Source organism: Molothrus ater, chromosome 3 (assembly GCF_012460135.2).
Source record: "Molothrus ater isolate BHLD 08-10-18 breed brown headed cowbird chromosome 3, BPBGC_Mater_1.1, whole genome shotgun sequence".
Lineage (NCBI taxonomy): Eukaryota > Metazoa > Chordata > Aves > Passeriformes > Icteridae > Molothrus > Molothrus ater.
The window spans coordinates 110949327-110968696 of NC_050480.2; the positions used below are offsets into that span (position 1 = coordinate 110949327).

General features: G+C 47.8%; 1 protein-coding gene across 1 annotated transcript in view; it reads left to right on the forward strand.

Annotated features, from left to right (window-relative positions):
• XKR6 (XK related 6) overlaps positions 1-19370 on the forward strand; it is a 175478-nt gene that overhangs the window by 145451 nt on the left and 10657 nt on the right. Inside the window, 1 exon segment of the mRNA XM_036380820.2 lies at positions 9532-9728. Coding sequence (XP_036236713.1) covers positions 9532-9728 — 197 coding nt within the window.

Genomic DNA, 19370 nt, shown 5'->3' on the forward strand with positions numbered 1-19370 from the left:
AGAAAATAATTAACAAATGAAAACACAAACATGATTTCTAGGAGTCTGGGTTGAAACAATGGCAGCTGCTGCTACAAAGCTGTTCTCTGATTCTGTATTGATTTACTGAGCAGAGACCTGGAAATGGGGATTCTGCAGCCTGGATATCCAGGGGAACCCCTCAGCCATGGGGATGCAGCAAGGAGAGGCTGCTCCAAAACTGGGGTTGTGGTGAATATGTCAATAACACATTCATGGCTATCTTTGTAAATAAACAAACACTGGACAGGCTCTGGCTAAGCAAGGATAAGTCAGTAACAGCCAGGCTGGGGAAGGATTGATAAATCAGTGACAAAAAGTGGCGCTGTTTAGGGCTAGCACTTCCTTATGATTTGTTTCACTTCTTCTGGTTGTGATCTTTCAGCCTGTGAGTCAGAGAAAATTACTCTGCAGCTGAGGAAGGAGAGCAGTCACAGAAACAAATCCCAGAAACATCTCCCAGATAGAGCAACACGAGCAGCTCCTGCACCTTTGGCCTCTGGAGTTTTATCTGCAGTGATGCCCTTGCTCCACTTTCCTGCCCTGTGCAGCTGCTGGAGGTTGTGACCCCAGTGTCTGTCAGCAGGATGAAATCACACCTGCAGCCCTGCCTGTGCTCTCACAGTCCCAAATACCCACTCGAACCATCAGTAAAAAGGGATTTGAACCAAGACCAAGAGTGTTGCCCCAGAGGAGGGGATGTAGGTTTATGTCCCTTTCACCCAGCACTACCACCAAAGCAATAATTTCAGTGGAGCTGGGGACATTGCTCAGGAATGATCAATCACAGAGCCCTGTTTTGTGTTTCAGAACCCCCAGATTATCAGCCATGAGTTAAATCAGACTGCAAATACCAAAGCTGTTGGAACCAGATCCTAAAAATGTTACAGTGTCATGCTTTTATTTTATATTTTTTTTTAATTCCATCTAAAGGGTGGAATTTACTCTTTCCAAGGAGGGGCTGATTTGTAAACTTCCTTCAAGTAGTAGAAGTGATCTTGGGCTGGAAATCATTTCACCATCCCCAGGAATGTTCAAAAAACATGTGGATGTGGCACTTGAGGACATGGTTTGGTCATGCCCATAATGCTGGGTTGATGGTTGAACTCAAAAGGTCTTTTCCAAGCTGAATGATTCTGCAGGGATTGGGGTTAAATGTTGGATCAGGTTGTCCAGAGGGGCTGTGGAATTTCCATCTTTGGATATTTTCAAAACTCAACTGCACCAGACCATGACCAACATTCCCTAACTTCTGAGTTATCCCCACTTGGATGGGAGCCTTGATCCACAGACCTCTAAAATCTCCTTCCAACCTAAATTCTTCTGTGATTCCACAATATGATCCTTCCCAACATAAGTTTTATAAATCAGTTGCATCTTTTGAGGCTGGTGTGTAGTAAAGCCATCTGTGCTTTAAAACAGCTTCAGACTGGCTTAGAATATGAAATTGTAACAGTTTCTCCTGTGCAGCAGAAGTCTGGGACAATCATTCCTTCAAACACAAATTTCAGTTGCACATTTGGCAGAAAGTGAGAGTATGTAATACAAATTATTAATTCTTTAATGGAACTGATAGAAACAAGTAGATAAGACTTAGATCAGAAGCTGCAAGGCAGAAGGGCTAAACCCCTTGATGAGCACACTTATTGTTGCATTTTATTGATTTTTTAGGTGTAAACCGTATAAGGAAATCCCCCAAAGTTGCCAAAAAGCGCTGAGAACCCCAGTTCTGAAGATCAGGCCCCTGATGAAGGTCATCAAAATGATTATTTAGGTGTGTGTGGTCAGGATGACCTCTGAGGAGGCTGGATTAGAGTTTGTGCAGAAATAAGGATCCCTTTCTTGATTTTGAAGAGAAGAGTGATCTTTCCCAGTTTAGCATTTGGTTTTGGCCCAACACAACCAACAGTGGTGAAAATAAATCCTGCACACTCTTCAAGGCTCAGATCAGGAACAACTCCCTAGAGACAGTTTGGATGCAACCCCTTGATCAGGAGGAGTTTGATGCCCTGGGAGCAGCCAGAAAAAGCTGTGGAATATCAGCACCTGGATGGGACCCTGTAATTCTATTTTAATACTCAAACTAGGAACAATAACAATCCATTTATGAATCCTTATCACTGGCATGTGACATTACAACAAAGAAAACACCTAACAAATGTTGATATTGAGCAAGTTAATGGTGATGGTGACTCCAAGTTTGACTCTGATTTTTTTAATAGACAGCATTTCACTTTCCTACTCCCCTGTTGCTCCAGCACTGCATCTCCTATTCCTTTTACATCAGTGAGGATGAAAATAATTCATTAAAATTAAAAAAGCGGGCCAAAGCCGCAGCTGGTGTAAATTGCCAGAGCCCTGTGGATGCCAGCTCTCTCCAGCTGAGATCTGCCCTCATGTAACCTCATTGTAAGGGGATGTTCAGGCGGCCTCTGCTCCCAGCAGTTACTCATGGCCTGGTTTCCTCCCATCCAAGGAGAGGGATTTTAATCTGGGAACACCCTCCAGTGCATAGAAGATGAGGTGGCAGGAGCGTGAGCCCTCAGCTGAAGGACACCCCCCATTTCCATCTCTTCCTCCAGGAGGAAGCACCAGGGAGGAGGTCGGTGCCATGGGATGGTGCCCATCCATATGATGTGTGTTGCTGCCACATCACCAAGGTCACAACCACACTCCTGAAGTGCCACAGGACATTTCTGAACAGCAGTGCAACAGGTGGCCTAGAAGTCCAAAAGGTTCCTGGCTGCAATATCCAGCAACAGTGTGGCCAGCAGGGCCAGGACAGTGACTGTGCTGGCACTGCAGGGACACCTCCAGTGTGTGGGAAATGGACTTGTAGAGATTGTGATAGCATGAATTATAACATCTGTGTTGTCTCACCCTTCACATGAGGCAGAAAATGGAATAAAAGTTTTTGAAACACCTCTCAGTTGCCCAATCTCTGGGGCTTAATCCAACACCAGTGCTGGGGACAGCCCTAGGACCCTCATGACAAGAGGGACATTGAGAGGCTGGAGCGTGTCCAGGGATGAGAACAGAGCTGGGGAAGGGGCTGGAGCACCAGGAGGGGCTGAGGGAGCTGGGGAAGGGGCTCAGCCTGGAGAAAAGGAGGCTCAGGGGGGCCCTTGTGGCTCTGCACAACTCCTGACAGGAGGGGACAGCCGGGGGGGTCGGGCTCTGCTCCCAGGGAACAGGGACAGGAGGAGAGGGAACAGCCTCAAGCTGTGCCACATTGTGGCATCACCATCACATTGTGGAAGCACCATCCCTGGAAGTGTTCAGAAGCGTGGATATGGCATTTGTGGACATGGGTCAGTGGTGAACGTGATGGGGCTGGCTTGCTGGGTGGACTTGATCTTAGAGATGTTTTCCAGCCTCAGAGATTGTGTGATTCTCTGGCTGGGTCTGGCTGAGATGGAGTTTGTTTTCCCCACAACAGCCCCCACACTGCTGTGCTTTGCATTTGGAGCTGGGAAGGTGTTGGTAACACCCCAATGTTTTGGCTACCACAGCATCAGAGCTGTCTCTCCAGCATTCCACCCCAACAGAGGCCTGGGCACGAGCAAAATCCGTTTTCCATGTACCTGTACTGATAAACCAGGTCATTTCCAGACCTGTTCATGGGCACTGCAATTTCACCACACCCTGTACAGGGCCAGGGGTTGGACTCAATGATCCTTGTGGGTCCCTCTCAACTCAGGATATTCTGTGATTCCGTGCCAAAAACTGAATATAATCAATAGAATGGTCCAGGCATATTTGGACTCTCCCAAGTCATCACAACCTGTGCAGGTTTCAGCAATCTACAAGGGCCAGGATTCATTCCCAGTGCTGAATATGGAGGAATTTTCCTGGTTTTGGAGGATGAGAGAGTTCATTTCTTGTATCTTGGCCTGTTGGCCTCAGGAAAGGTGATCAGGCTGTTACAGCCTGAGATTCCTGCCCTTGGTCAGCTTGTGGCTGTGTGGGACAGGCCACCAGGACTCTCCTGCCCCCAAAGCACAGCCTAGGGCCTGTCCTGATGTGCCTTTCTGGGCTCCCAAAAGGGCTCTGACCCTTTTGCACATCCTCATCCCTCAGAATCTTTTTATACTAAAAACTACGTGTACAATATTTACAATAACTTCCCAATACCTATCACCTGTGTTAGACAGTGAGCTTCTACTCTAAACCAATCCAAAAGTGCCACCATCACAGCAGAAGATGGAGGCCAAGAAGAAGAAGGAAAAAGACTGGACACGCCCAGATTCCTCCATCTTGTTTCCTGAACCCCCATTCTGAAAACCCCAAAAAATCAATTTTTCACCCTGTGATAAATTCACTATCATTCTACTCAAACTTTCATGGCTTGTGAATCCTCATATAAGGTTGGTAATTTTTTTCCATGGGTCAAGATCAAAGGCACAGGGGTCTTGGGTTCTGTGCCAGCGTCTCTGAGCCCCTGGACAGGAATTTCCTGGGAATTTTCCCCCCAGAGGAATTTCCTGGGTTCTGACACTCACCCTCCTCCCCTCAGCCAGCCCATTGCCAGAGGCATCCTCCTACATTTCCTGGTGACACTGGGAGCCACCTCAGCAAATCCAACCTTGCCAAGGTCCAGGCACGACCCTGCAATAGCTCACCCTGCAAAATTATCAACACAGCCCCTGGAAATTTTGGCCAGGGCCAGCTAGATGGATGTAGCCACGCAGAGTTGAGCCTTGCCAGCTGGCCAGGGGCTGCTTCATTTCATGATACAAAACCAGAGCCTCCAGAATCCATCCCCTGTCATCCCCATGGAGCAGCTTTTTCCACAGAGATCAGGGTGGGTTGTGTTTTTACAACAGGAACATCTCCTCTTCTCCCTCCTGGAGGGCTCCTGAAGCTCTTTCCAAAGGTTATTTGACCACATTTGGTGGATTTGGCTCCTTAAAAAGGCACTTTGGAGCAGGGACAGCAGTGACTTTGACCCCAGCAGTTCATGTGCTGCTGTGACATGTGTAGTAAATAAGGGTGAGGGTAATTATACCAACAGGAATTCTGGGAGCCCTGCCAGGAGGGAGGGGACAGCCAATCCTTTGTGCACTAAAAAAAAAATAAAAAAAATTCAAAAACATCACCCCAATCCCCCTCCCAACCCCAAATTAGTTCTATTTCTTGAAGCTGTGATGAGACTTAGAACTAAAAATACACACAAATACACACACTCATATAAAAATAGCCAGCATTCAAAAAAAGAAAAAAAAAAAGCCCAAAGTTGGGCTCCTGTATCCAAAATTAAGCTCTTAAATAAATAAATTAGCCTGATTTTCAAAAGCACGGAGCAGTGAATGGTTTTCACTGACATAAGAGGAAGCATCATGTTGCTGAAGATTGAAGATCAGGCCTGAATATGGATTTTAAAGTCTAATTATAGAAGCCTGTTTGCCACCAGCTTGACCGGGAACAATGAATTTCAGGTGAAATGACATTGATTTTTTTTTTCCTTAATTCTTGTTAAGTTGTCTGCACTTAACCAATGTTAGGAAAGGTTTGAAAGACCCTCAAAAAGTAAATGAAATAAAAAAAAAGGAAACGGAGGAACTGGAATAAAACAGTTTACACCAGTTCTGTACATTGGTGTTTGGAAATAGAGTTAAGAATTATCAATGTTGGAGCTGGGTGAAATTTTATGTTGATTAATTAAGTAGAAATTAAGTAGGTATTTATTACATGCTGAAAGCCCACAAGGGGGAAGTATGACTTTATTATTTTTATCACAATCCACTGGCATCAAGAAGGAATGGGATCTCAGTCATTCCTTTCCTCTCTTTGCCAGATTTGGGTCTGAAGGATGCTGAAGACAGAGCACCATATTTTTTTCATGGATCGAAGAGAAAGAAAAATGAAGTTAATTTACCTTTAGCTGCAAATGGTGCTCAGAGCTGCTTTGCTCACACTGCCCAACATTTGCCAAGGGGTTCCTGAGGTCACAGTCCCATGGGATAGGGACAGATTTGTCCTTTGGGGTCAGGTTGGGCAGGGCTGGGATTTATGCTGTGAAGGAATTATGTCCACTCTGGATGGAGGAGCATCAGCTGGTAGGGCTCTGCTCCTCTCATGTGGTGTTTAGAGGCAGGGGACAGCACTAAAAGATCTGGGGTTTGATGCCAAAAATCTTTGAGAGCATCTTTTTGGTGCTCTCTGGCTCAGTTTCCCCATCCATGGAAGAGGCACAGTGCAGGTGACCTTTGCCAAAGGCTGTGGGCTCAGCACTCAGGGAGAACTTGGTGTTTGTGCCACTGCCACTGATGGAGACAGGATCAGGACACTGTGTCAATCCCATGAATTTGAATATTTTTCCATGCATTCTGCCTCCATGGGTTGGTGTCATGTCCTCTTTCTGTGGCCAGTAAGAAAAATCTGTGCTTAAACTGTGCATGGTGGTGAATCCCTAGAGATTCACCCTAACCCCAGAGATCCAGGAGAAATCATTGCAGGACATTGTGTCCCTTCTGATAATTTCCTCCTAATCTTTTTGAGTGGCCCAGTGTCATTGTTGCAGCTTGGTTCAGCCAACCTGGAGGGCTGGGAAAAGGAAAGATGGTCTTAAAAATAACCCAAAATTTGAGCTGTTGGGAACAGCAGTGTGGAAGAGTAGAGGTGTAAGAAATAGGAACTGTGGGAAGGCACTGAAATATTTTTTTTCTGGAGAAAAGGAGGCTCAGGGGGGACCTTCTTGCCCTCTTGACAGGAGGGGGCAGCTGGGGGGGTCAGACTCTGGTCCCAGGGAATAATGGACAGGATGAGAGGAAACAGCCTCAAGCTGCACCACGGAAGGTTCAGGTTGGACATCAGGAAGAATTCCTTCAGGGAAAGGGTTATCAAGCATTGGAAGTGGCTGGTCAGGGAGAGTCCTTAGCTCTGGAGGCACTTAAAAGCCATGTGGATGTGGCACTTGGGGACACAGGTTAGCGGTGGCCTTGGCAGTACTAGGGAAATGATTGAACTCTATGATCTTATGGGTATTTTCAAACCTTAATAATGCTATGATTCTATGGAACTGTGATTTTTTAAATTTTTTTTAATCTGGAGAAATGAAAGGTTTACATGGCAACTATGTGCAAACAGGTAAAAGACTGCTGCAGGGTGAAAGCCAACAAATTCTTCTTGTCTGTGGCTGAGGTGATGAGAAATGAGTGGCTTAACCTTCTGAAAAGGAGTTTAGGTTTTGTGTACCAGCAGGAATGGGAGCTTCTGGGGAGGGGGAGACCATCCAGGACTACAGGACAGGTTTGGTGGAATTTGGCAGAGGTGATGGTGCCTTCGCCAATGGGCAGAACCTTAAGGGCACCACCACTTGGTTTTTGCTGTCCCTGTGTCACTGACAGTACAAAAACCATTGCATTCTCCTTTCCTCTGCTTTCTCCTTGAGCCATTACACTCTCCCTGACTTTGCCTTTCCAGCTAAACTGCATTTATTTAATTCCTGGCTGAAGGGAAGGCAGGATGCCTGTGTCATGCTGCAGCTCCTGGGGTTGGGGTCTTTCCATGGAAATACCAAGTGCAGGTGGTGAATTTGGACATGTTGGCAGAGCAGGTGCCCCACGGCCATCTCCGTCCCCTCGGGGTCTGCTGTGGATGTCACACCAGTGTCACCAGTGTCGTGTGACCGGCGCAGCATTTTCTCGAGTGTTGAGCCCCATCTGGTGGCTTTCCTGCGTCATTTTTTTGATGTCCTTGCAGTCCCTCTTTTCGGGATTTTTTTCGCCTCCCGTGCCGGTCAGGAAGGACAAGATGCTGGATGAAGTACAGGGTTCGCAGAGCTGCCTCTGTTTCTCTCCCAGCTCCCTGTTCCTGGGTGTGATTCGGAGATCCGGAGGCTCTCCAGGCTCACGTCCTTCCCTCCTGCTCTCCCTGGCTGTGCAGTCTCGCCCGAGTGGCAGGGGATGATCTAATCGTTTTGGCCAAACCCCAAAGCTTGCGCCGGGAGCCCCTCCCAGAGCCTCCAGAAGGCGTTTCATCCCTCTGCCGTGCTGGCAGCCGAGCTGGGACAGATGAACAGTCCCGGGAGGGGACATTTCCGACGGCTGACTGGCTCAGATGAGCGGCTTTAGGGTCGGCATTAGGTGAGATGGTCCCCATCCCAAACGAGGTTACAGCCACTGCTCTGGATGAGAAGGAAGAAGACACAATGTTGGATTGTCAATCCCTAGAAGTGTCCAAGGACAGGGCTTGGAGCAATTTAGGATAGTGGAAGGTGTCCCTTCCCATGGCAGGGGGTTGGAACAAGATTATTTTTAAGGTCCCTTCCAACCCAAACCATTCTGGGATTCTGTGATATCAACAGGTATTAGAAAGGACTCTGTTAAGGGTTTTTTCTTAAATGCCATGAGTCCTGAGACAGAGGCAGTGGTAGAGCTGTGCCTGTCCATGCACGAGACACCTCCTTGTACTCCAAAATTGCCCAAAGTCTCAAAGCTGACCAGTGACAAACTGTGGCCTTTCACATCTGTGGGTCACACACATGTGAAGGTGGTGTTTCATTGCTCCACCTATGATGAAACAGGGTCAAATCACAGAATCACAGAATATCCTGAGCTGGAAGAGACCCACAAGGATTGTCAGATTCCAGTTCCTGGACAACTTCAAGAATCCCATAATGAGCCTGAGAGCGTGGTGCAAACACTTCTTGAGCTCTGTGGGGTCTGTGAGAGAAGCTCCTTACCAGAGTGCTGAGGGGGTTTAGATGGTCTGTCAAGCCACTTCCAAGTATTAGGACCAGTATTTTTCATGTAGGTTTTCTTCTTGTGATGAAAATTAGGTGAAGGGGTTGTTTTCTTGTGTTTCAAAAGTATTTCCTACTCCCAGGCTTCACGTTTGGGTAGTACCAGATAAAGTTTTCCCACCCTTGCAACACCAAATGCACTTCATTTTATGGTCTTGTTCTCAGGGTGGCATCCAGTTTAAGGCTGGTCTTGATGATCTTGGATCTGTAACGTTAATGATTAGTCAAATTCTAAAAGTTCTCCTCAGATCTGACAGGAGGGAGCATGTGGTATTTGCTGGGTCCCCAGGATGAAGGAGGAATTGATAAATCTGACTCCATGTTCTTACAAGGCTAATTTATTATTTTATGATATTATGTTATATTATATTTAAAAATACTGTACTAAAACTATAATAAAATATCGAGAAAGGATACAGACAGAAGGCTTAACAAAATACTAATGAAAACTCGCGACTGCTTCCAGAGTCCCAACACAGTTGGACAGTGATTGGTCATTAAGTAAAAACAATTCACATATAGGATAAAAAATCTCCAAACCACATTCAAACACAGGAGAAGAAAATGAGATAATATTATTTTTCTTTTCCTCTGAGGCTTCTCAGCTTCCCAGGAGAAAATCCCGGGCAAGGGGATTTTTCAGAAAATATGACAGTGACAGGAGCAGAAGAACCGTGCAAACCCCAATATCTCCCCAGAACCCCACAAACAGATTCTGCTGCAACTCCAGCATCTCACCCCCACCTTTCCCCTCCTGTTCCCTGCAGGTATATCCGAACAATGTACCTGGGGATCCAGAGCCAGAGGAGGAAGGAACACCAGCGGCGTTTCTACTGGGCTATGATGTACGAATATGCAGACGTGAACATGCTGCGCCTCCTGGAAACGTTCCTCGAGAGCGCCCCTCAACTGGTGCTACAGCTCTGCATAATGATCCAAAAGAACCGTGCAGAAACATTACCATGTAAGTGGCCCCCCTCTTCCCCACCTTTCCAGCCTCTCCCCTCTGCTCCCAGCGCCTAGCAGCTGATGGATGTGCTGCTCACTTCCCGCCCTGGCTGGGGGCTGCCGCTTTGGGACAAATCTCTGCTGAGTTCGCTGGGTAAAATTTCTGCTCGTTCCTCTGAGGAGGAAAAAAAAAAAAAGGCAGTGTCAAGGAAAAGATGGGATTCAGCTCTTCCACGGCCAGTCCAGGCGGAAGGAATGATGGTGGTGTCAGAGGGAGGCAAGCAGGCTCTGCTGCTGTGGCACCACTCGTTTGTCGCTTGGCACTAGGCAAATGCAACCATTCCCTGCCTCAGTTTCCCTCCTTATATAAGCAGGGTGATAAAACTGGCCAGATTTGAGTTTGTGTTGTGAGGATAAATGGTTCAATGCCTATGCAATGCTCTGATGGTGTTAAGTGTAAAAAAATGGGGGGTTTCAACAGCTAAATGCTGTAGGGCCTTTTCTGATGAGTGCCCAGGAGTTAAGGTCTTATCATTGGTACCATGGTTCTCACCAAGCCCAGGAAAAGAGAAGGGGAAGGCAGTGGAGGGGATTGTGTAGGGACAAGGGTGTTGTGGAGGTTTAGTTGGAAAGCAATTAAATGATGAGACGAGGCTTGGAAGCCTCCATAGGGAATATTTTGCCAATTCTGGTTCCTGCCACAGTGTCCACCACTGTGATGAGCTGAGCATGGGGCATCTGTCCCAGCTGAGAGGGACATGGCCCTGTCCCAGCCCTGGCATGAGTGGCTCTCCCAGCCCATGGCCATGCTGGCAGCCTGGGGGTGACCAGCCTGAGGTACAACCATCCTTTCCAAGGACCAACAGTGGAGCTGCTTGCTTATTCAGCCCCTGTTCAGTTTGTGCACCACGGGTGACACTCAGCTTCCCAAAGACAGCCTGGTTGGGGCCTGTCATTTCTGGGGAGATTTTGGAGCTGAGGTGGGAACTGAAATTGGAATTTCCTTTGGGGTTAAATTTTGCTGGTTTTGCCAAGGTCACCACTATCTACAGCATCAAGGAAGGCCAGCCACTCTCCCTTTCCCCTGTATTGCCAGCATGTCCATCACAGTTGTTTATAGAAGCTTCCCTCCTCCTATTTATGCAGTCTTTTCTTGAAACCCCTCATCACGAGCTCTCCAGGCCTCCAAAGCGCTGACATGATGAATATGCCTTTCTACAACTCCTGCTAGAATGCCTCACATTTGCCAGCCCCCTTTTTCCTGCTGCTCCCAATGTTATTAACCCGACTGAAAATGCAGAAATCACAGCCCAGGAGGTTTGCCAGGGCGTTCTGCAGATTGCTGGGCTCGCCGCAGAAAGCGCCGGGTGAAGTTTGTTGGCCTCTGTTGTGCCGCGAGTCAGACAACGTGGGAGAATAATCCCTCTGGGCTTTCAAATCCGCGGCTCTTCCACTTTGCCACTTCCAGGCACGGCTGCCTAATCCACTGAACGAGCTGCATCATTTTTTTTTTCCAGCATCCCCCTCCCCTCCCTTCCTGGGCTTTGCAGTTCCTCCGCTCCTCCAGCGCGCCGAGCCGGCTGCGCTCTCTCTTCCAAGGCAGCGCTCTCTTCCAAGGCAGCGCACGTCCCCGCCTGCCTCCCCGAGCCCTGGAGGGCTCTTTGCTCGCCACGCTCCAGCAGCCGAGCTCACCAGGTCCCCAGTGCATCCTCTCCCTGCCTCCCTCCCCGCCCGTGCCAGGGATGCGGGCGCTGATGGATGAGAGCAGCGGAGCTTGCTCAGCGCTCCTTGACTCCTCCGGTGCAAGGTTTCCTAGAGCTCCTCCATGCCCGTTCAGTGCTTCTCTCTTCCACCTCCTCCTCCTCCTTCTCCTTCTTATTCTCCTTCTCCTCCTCGTGGCCGATCCATAATTATATAAAAGCAAATTAAATGCTGAGAGGAGCTGTTGTGAAAGGGAGCATCAAAGACTTTCACTTCCAGCAGGCGAAAAGCAAAGGGAGACGGATGCTGTTAGGAAGGCAGTGTGTTTAAAAATCAAATCGAGTCTCTCCTGGCTCATCGAGTCTGTGGGAGCGTGGCTCGTCACAGGAAGGGGCCAGTTCTGCCTTTAAACAGGGACAGCATCAGCTGCATCCCTGAGGAATGAAAAAACAGCCCAGGGAAGGGCTTAAAAGCCCAGGTACAGCCCCTGCTGATGTGTCCAGACTCCAGCTGCTTCCATACATCCCTCACAGACTCCTGTGGATTCATCTAGTGCCAGACAAGGTCAGTTTACCATTTCCTGTGGCATACATCCCTCTTCCAAGCCCCAGCCCTCCCTGCTCTTTGGATTGTAATGCCAAACCCAGGCTTCACTTCTCCCCAGACAACTTCTATTTAAGGAGCTTTAGAAAGGGAGTCATTGGAATGGCTATCAGCAGGTTTTGTTGTTGTCTTCTAAGTCCTGGCTGAAGAGAGCTGTTGAGGAAAGAAGACTGAACACATTGGGGGTCTTTACTCACATCCAGAGCATCTCCTCCAAAGCATTTCTGCCACACAGCATGGTGGTAGAAAGGGCTGATCTTGGAAGGATGAGTAGGAAGTGATACAAGCAGGATAATGCTTAATTTCCTGGGTTTCAATCTGTTGGGTGGGTGAAAGAAAGAAAGAAAAACCTCATCCTGCCTTGCAAGAACTATTTGCCCATGAGAGGTACCTGTGTGAGAGGGTTGGGTGGGACCTGTGTCTGTTGTTCCTTCAGCACACAAAGAATGGAGGAGTTTCACCCAAAAAGTGAGAATGTCCAGCAGCAGAAGTGCTGGAGCTGGAATTTGAGGTCAAGACCTAGCCTCAGTAAAGCTTGGGACAAGACTCAAGCTGGGATTTCATGAGAGTCAGGATTCATTCCTTCATCATATCCCCAGCACAAGGCAGAGCAGATCCCAGCTTAGCTGCCCTTGTCTGAGGAACAACAGAAAAGAGCACAGAGAGAAAAGAGGTGAGAACTCTGTGAGCTCCATCAGGTGAGCAGTGGAAGGTGAATGTTGAGAGCCTGAGCTGGAATTCTTTGGTTGATGGAGCAAATGGAACATCAACTGCTGAATATCCATGTGGAAGGAGCTGGTGTTGGTAGGCAGCCTCTGTGGAGGATTTATCTGCTACTGCCACAGCTGGGTGGGCCCAAAACAGAGTCAAGAGAAGGTGAGGGAATAAGGATGGATCCAACACATGGAACAGCTCATGCCCAAAGCAGCTGAAGGAGGTGGGATGAGATGCTCAACCAGCAGCAGCCCCTTTCTCCAGGGAATCTGATGCATTTATACCTATCACTGGGGTCAGGCTGAAGGAGGGGAAGGGGATGCTGGAGATGATGCAGCATTGTCCCTCAGTCATCCTAACTGTGTCTGAGGTTTAGGAGAAGGTAAAAGGGTGTCCATCTCTCAGACTCCTGGGGAACAATGGCCAGAGGACTTCCCATGATTTAAATCACCTATTTGCAGGGAAAAACATAGCATTAACAACAGAAAAAGCTCAGCAACCCAGATCCTCATTCCATAATCACTCCCAGCAGATAATCCACCTCCGTCCTTGCAGAACAAACCATCCTTAACCCCTTCACCCCACAGAGGTGCTGCTTCCTCCGCGCCAAGTGGGAAGGAGCAGATCAAACCAGCTTAAAGGAGACACCCAACCTCTAGGCAGACAGGGAGGTGAGAGGGATTCCAGGTTTTCTGGCATAAATCTCCTCTTAAAGAGGTTTGCTTCCACTTAATTTTTTTTTTATTTTTTTTTACGTGGCTTCTTTAAAGCTTAATGAGATTTAGCTGAAGCACCAATGTCCTTCCACTCATGTCACAAGTTCTTTACACAAAGATTTCTGCCTGTATGAGGCTGCAGCTTTCAGCACAGGGTCTTTCCCTCCAAAAAAAGCCACATCTCTCCACAGATGCTGTGTCCATCTCCTCTATAACCCTACAGTTCATCTGGGAGAGATTAGCATCATAAGCCTTCCTTCTGCAAAGTCCTGCTGGAGTCTCTGGGATTTTGGGAGGTGTTTGCACTCTCCACAGCCCTCAAAAGTAGGCTGAAGCTGCTCATGTATTTAAGAGAAAGCAACATTAACTTAGGGGTTTGGGGGGACGTTTTATTTAAGCAGAGTGATACAAATTAGGCATTAAAATGGATTTCAGACATCTCAGTTACAGATGTGTGCTGGCTGCAGAGCTGTCTTGGTGGAGTTTGCAAGTCATCTGGTTCCTCCCAAAGTGAAGTCCTATTTTTTTAATCATGTTCTCCCTCATCTGTGCCATGTCTGGGGACTGTCTATAATCATTTATGATTCCTTTTTGCAGGAGCAAACTAAAGATAATTTTCCCTGTCACTTACTTTAGAAGACTCATCTGGTCAACTGAGTTAGAAAGGGACCTTCAGCCTGTAGGTGTTCAAAAATGTGAGTTTCAAGTGACATCAACACTGGCCTGAACATAACTGAGGAGACTAAAATCCACAGGGCTCCAGTGAAAGTGAAAAAAAGGCTCATGAGATTTGAAATTTCATCCTTTTCACCACTTGAAGGAGCACTCAAAGTTAGTGTAAGACCCTTCATGCTGGCCTGGGCCAAACAGGTGTGCCCAACAATGTTCAAACAGGAATCAAACCCCCAAACCCAATCTCTGTGACCTCACAACACAAAATTGTCCCCATTTATGAAGAGTCCCATAACCTCATAAATAAACCAGGGCCTGTTCTACACAGGCACCAGATCCCGTGGGGATCAGTGCAAAATTCAATATGGCATCTGCAGATTCTGTGGGGGAAAGTCCTATTTCTGCAAAGCAGAAATCCTCTTCCTGACTGGTGCATTTTTCCTGAGATACACCAAGAAAACTTCACTGTACAACTAAAGAAGTCTTTGCCTTATAAAGTCCTCAGTAACAGGAGATGTAGTGGGGACAAGATCTACCAGAGCCACAAGCTGAGCTTTGGCTCAGGTTCTGGGACAGATCATGAGGAAAAAGATGCTACAACTTTGCCCAAAGGCAGATTTTCTTTTTTCCTTTTTTCTCATGTCATTCCTTGGGGATTAAAAGAAGGGGGAGACGTCTCCATCACCCAGGCCTGGTTTCCTGTGACAGAAGAAGCACAAGGAGAAAAGCAGTTGCTCATTGCCATGTGGGAAAGGGATGTGCTTGCTGGGCCTGGAGGATCTGGGATGATCTGCCCTGAAAATTTGTCCTGACTCCACCACAGTTTCCCTTTAAATGTTCACCAGCAGCCCAAGGAGGCCCAGATAGCTCTGAACTCATAAGCAGCTCGCCTGGGAGGCCACTCATATGACTCCAGTGCTCTGCCAGACTGGGGCATATGGCTCTGTTCCTGCCTTCCCCTCCTTCCCACCAAAGCCGGATGACAGGGAGCAATTTGGTGCCCTGCTGGAAAGGAGCCTCTGGTGCCTGGCCAATTCCCAGCAGCATCAAAAAGCCATCTCCACAGTTGGCAGTGGCACTGAGGACGCCTTGCTCTGGCATGCTGAGAGCAGGCCAAGCCTGAGGCACACTGGCATGGGACAGCTTGTCCCATCATCAGCCGTATTGTCCCAGTGCCGTGGGATCCAGGAGCCTTCAGAGCCAGGGACAGCTATTTTTTCTTTTTCCAAGGGGATTTGGAGCCAGCCCAAAGAGAGATGTCATCCCTTCACCCATCCCCACCTGCAGCTTCTCTGTCCACCACCTTGCCATGTCTCTGGCTCTTATTTTTGGAGTGCTGATAAAACCCCGTCTGTTCCGTACCACGTGTCGCCGTCACACACAGGACACGGCACAGCCAGGAAAGATGAGTCACCATTCACGGGACAGAGCTGGCAGGGGGCCAGTGCTGCCAATTTTAGGCTTTGTCAGACTGTGGTAATCACTGGGAAGGGGTTACATCATCAGAGCACTACAACAGCATTAGCTCATGCTGTTCCCCGGAGCTGGGGGCCAGCCAGAAACCAAGGCATGGAGAGAAGTTTGGGTTCTTGTCAAGCAGATTCCAGGCAGGAAATTCAGACTTTTTTGGGTGACTCCATGCTGCAGGCTTTCTGGGAGATTTGGGATAAGAGCATAGAAAAAACAGCTGTTGGTAAGTGAAATACAATTCTTTTTAGCTTCAGGTTGCTCTAGTGCGGGATTCTTGTCAGGCATCTAGGAGAGCGCGGATGAACAGGGAGCACATAGGCTCTGGGATGTGCAGGAAAACGTGGAAAAGATGCCACACAGGTTCTGGGATGTGCAAAAAAACATGAGAAAGATGCCCTGGTGGGCAGGGACTACTCTGTGCTTCTACCCCTTGATGGAGGTGGAGCAGTTCAGGTTGATGCAACTCAAAATCGTTAAGTTTTGAAGGAAAGAATTGTCTCACTTCAGAAACTATTAATTGTTTTTTAATTATTAGCTTGGGGTGACAGTTCTGAGTCTGGGAAAAATTACTGAGTCAATAGAAATCTCCTGAAATTCCTTTTGTCCCAACTGGCATTTGACCAACCTCATGCTCTCAATGCCCTCAGAACATCCACGTCTTCACAGAGAGGGTCACAGAGGGGGGACAGCCACCAGGCACAGGAGCCCCTGTCTGATGTATATCAAGGTCCCAAAAATGTTTGCAAAAGACAAAGAAACCCAGGAGATAAGCCAGGATAAGCATGACTTAATGTGTGAAGGACACGGGCACAGACAGCTCCCACCATCCCAGGCTGCCCCAAGCCCCATCCAGCCTGGCCTTGGACACTTCCAGGGACCCAGGGGCATCCAAAACTTCTCTGGACCACCTGTGCCAGGGCCTCCCCACTCTCACAACAAGGATTCCTTCCCAATATCCAACCCAAACCTTCTCTCTTTCCATCTGAAGCCATTGCCCCTTGTCCTGTCACTCCAGGCCCTTGGAGAACTTGGACACAACACAAGTTTGTGACCTGCTACCTGTCACATAGGTCTTTGCAGAGTGTAAAAAATGTGGGAGGCAGAGGGAGAAAGAGTTTCCTGCTGTTATCCTTGGAAATCAGTGTCCCTGGTGCCTTCAGTACCCCACTGCGAGACAGCACCAGCTGCACCACATCTGTTTTTGCCTCTTTGTCACTCCCCCTCACAGGAATGCCCTGCCAGACTTGCCTCATGGATGTCAGCCCTGTGTACCCTCCAGGAATGTTGAGAGGCTCCTTCTGTTCCAGAGACCAGTCCCCTCAGCTGGGATTATGCTGAGGCATTTCCACCAAAGGCCCGCTACACAACATCAGAGGTTTATAAACCACAAGGTTACAAAGTGTGCACTGCTGACACATCTCTGGATGGATCCCTCTTTCTTTGGCCACTGAGTGTGATCCAAATTGGGTCCCTTCCTCTTTCCCATCGGGCCAAAATCATTCCCAGAGCTGGGATGAAGTTATTTCCCTAATTGCCTGCAGGTATGCTGCATCCAGGCCCAGCCGCCTACCAGAGGAGGTTTGCAGGATCCCTGTTTGGTGCTGTCACAGACCCTTGGGAGCATTGCCTTGATGTTGTCTCATCTCCAAGGCACAGCCTGTGGGAGCTGTTTTCAGCAGGAAGTTCCCTCACGAAACCCTGGCAGGAGATGTTGCTTTCCCAATCCTGGAAAAGTCTGCTGGGTTTCATCCCTGCTGATAAACCAAAACACATCAGAACATGAGCACAGCCACCAGATCTTGTTCATCCTCTGCTTCAATTATCAGCCCTTGGCACATTTTTAGCTCCTGGCAGCCAACACCAACCCAAACAATTCCCATGCTTGGCTCAGGTGATGGCAAGAACAATTCCCACCAAGCACTCTGGCTGCCCTGTTTTGAAGGCTGGGACAGAACTTAGCAGTCAACAGAATTAGGCTTGGCTTAGTTGCTGATTTCTGGGTGCAGGGTCCAAAGCTTCCCCAGATCTGTGCTAAGGAAAAAGGGATGCTCGTGGTTCCTCTCCAAAGCAGACAGTGGAACTCCTTGGGCTTTCCTATCCAGCACTGAGGTGCTGCTCCCCTCTTTTTTAGACTATTTTAGCCCCCACTTGTAGGATTACAGCATCCTTTCAACTTGTGGTAGGCAGTTTTTCATCTTTCCCAATGTCTGCAGTCCTCATCCGAATTAAAACAGAAATAAAAAAAAGAAAAAAAGGAGTGACAGGCTAGGGGTGCTGTAACAGATGTCAGATTGCAATGTTGAAATGCACATATATTGTACATGTTTGTGGGGTCCTGCTGTTTCACGCCAACCATCCCTACTCATAGAAATGGTTCGGAAAAAATTTTATGCTAAATGTGTTGTCTTTTTTAGCAAAACAGTTTGTTTGGGTTTTTTTTCACCATTTCAGCACATGCCAGTGGTTCCTTTAGGTGTGTTTCTCTTCTGAATGGTTCCTAACAGTAGAGTTCAAATATAATTAGGTCTGAAAAATCTCAGTGTAGGAGGCTCCTTCTGATATTTTCAGGATTCAGACTGGAAGCAGCTCTGCTGGATTTGGTACACTTGAAAAATCTTAACAAACAATTGGCCACTAGAAGTTGTAACTAAAGTGCCCTTCACAAACAAGCAGCTGTTGAATGTGAAATGTGATTTTTTCCTCTAAGAATAACCCCTTTTGGATTTTGCCATCTTATTCTTTCCAGTTGAAGTACCCATGTTTGTGGTGGGGTTTTTGTACCTGTTGCTCTAGAAAGACAACTTTAATTAGCAAAGGGACAAAAACTATGTTCTCAACAAGAAATAGCAACGGAAGTTTCTAGAGATGGTTGTGCTCCTGTCAGGTTGAGCCAGGTTTGTGTGACTCCCCTGCCTTCTAACACTCGCTACAAAGAGGGATTTTGCTCTGTTTGCACAGAGTTAAATCCTGTCCTTGCTGGAGGTGTTGTCAGAGCATCCTGGTGGGGCATTTCCAGTGAAACCTCTTGGGGTCTCTCGAGGAGCTTCACATCTTCTCGTCTGCGGCTGTTCACTTTTAGGGGCTCAGGTGGGGTTCTTCTTCAGTGTCATTCTGAGACAGCACTTAAAGGCTTCAGATTAACATGGATTTAACTCAAAAGTCTTTATAATTACAGTGATGGCTGTGCAGAGGGCATCTCGGCCTGAAAAGAGTGGCAATCCATGCAGCTTTTGACAAAAATAGACACGAAGAGCAGTTCTCATGCTCTATTTCCAAACAAGCTAATCTGTGCCCGGGAAATCCTGGCTGCTGCTTTCCCAGCACATTTCTAATGCAGAATTAACCCAGGTGATTGGTGCCTGGAGGGATTTAGACCAAGCTCAGGACAGACCATCTCTCCTTTGTGTCTGTGGCTCATTAGAAGACAGGGATGCGTGTGGTTGTTGGTTCTGAGTGTCTCTATCAGCTGCAGTGCCATCCCTGCCCACCTGAGATTCAGGGATTTGTGGGATTCATGATCTCTGGAGGATGCACTGGGAACTTGGGCATGGTGGGAAGATCCTTGAGAGATTTTGGCACTTGGGTCCTTGCTGCAATGTGCTTTACTGGTCCTCATCAACACAAATTTATGTGACAGCAGCAGCTCTTCTAATTGGAAACGCCATCCGTGCAGCCCCACACTGACACTGAGAACACCATCAGCAGGATTAATAAGAATTCTGATTCCAAAAATCACAAAGGAAAGAACTGTTCTTCATTAACACTCTCAAAGGAGCATCTAA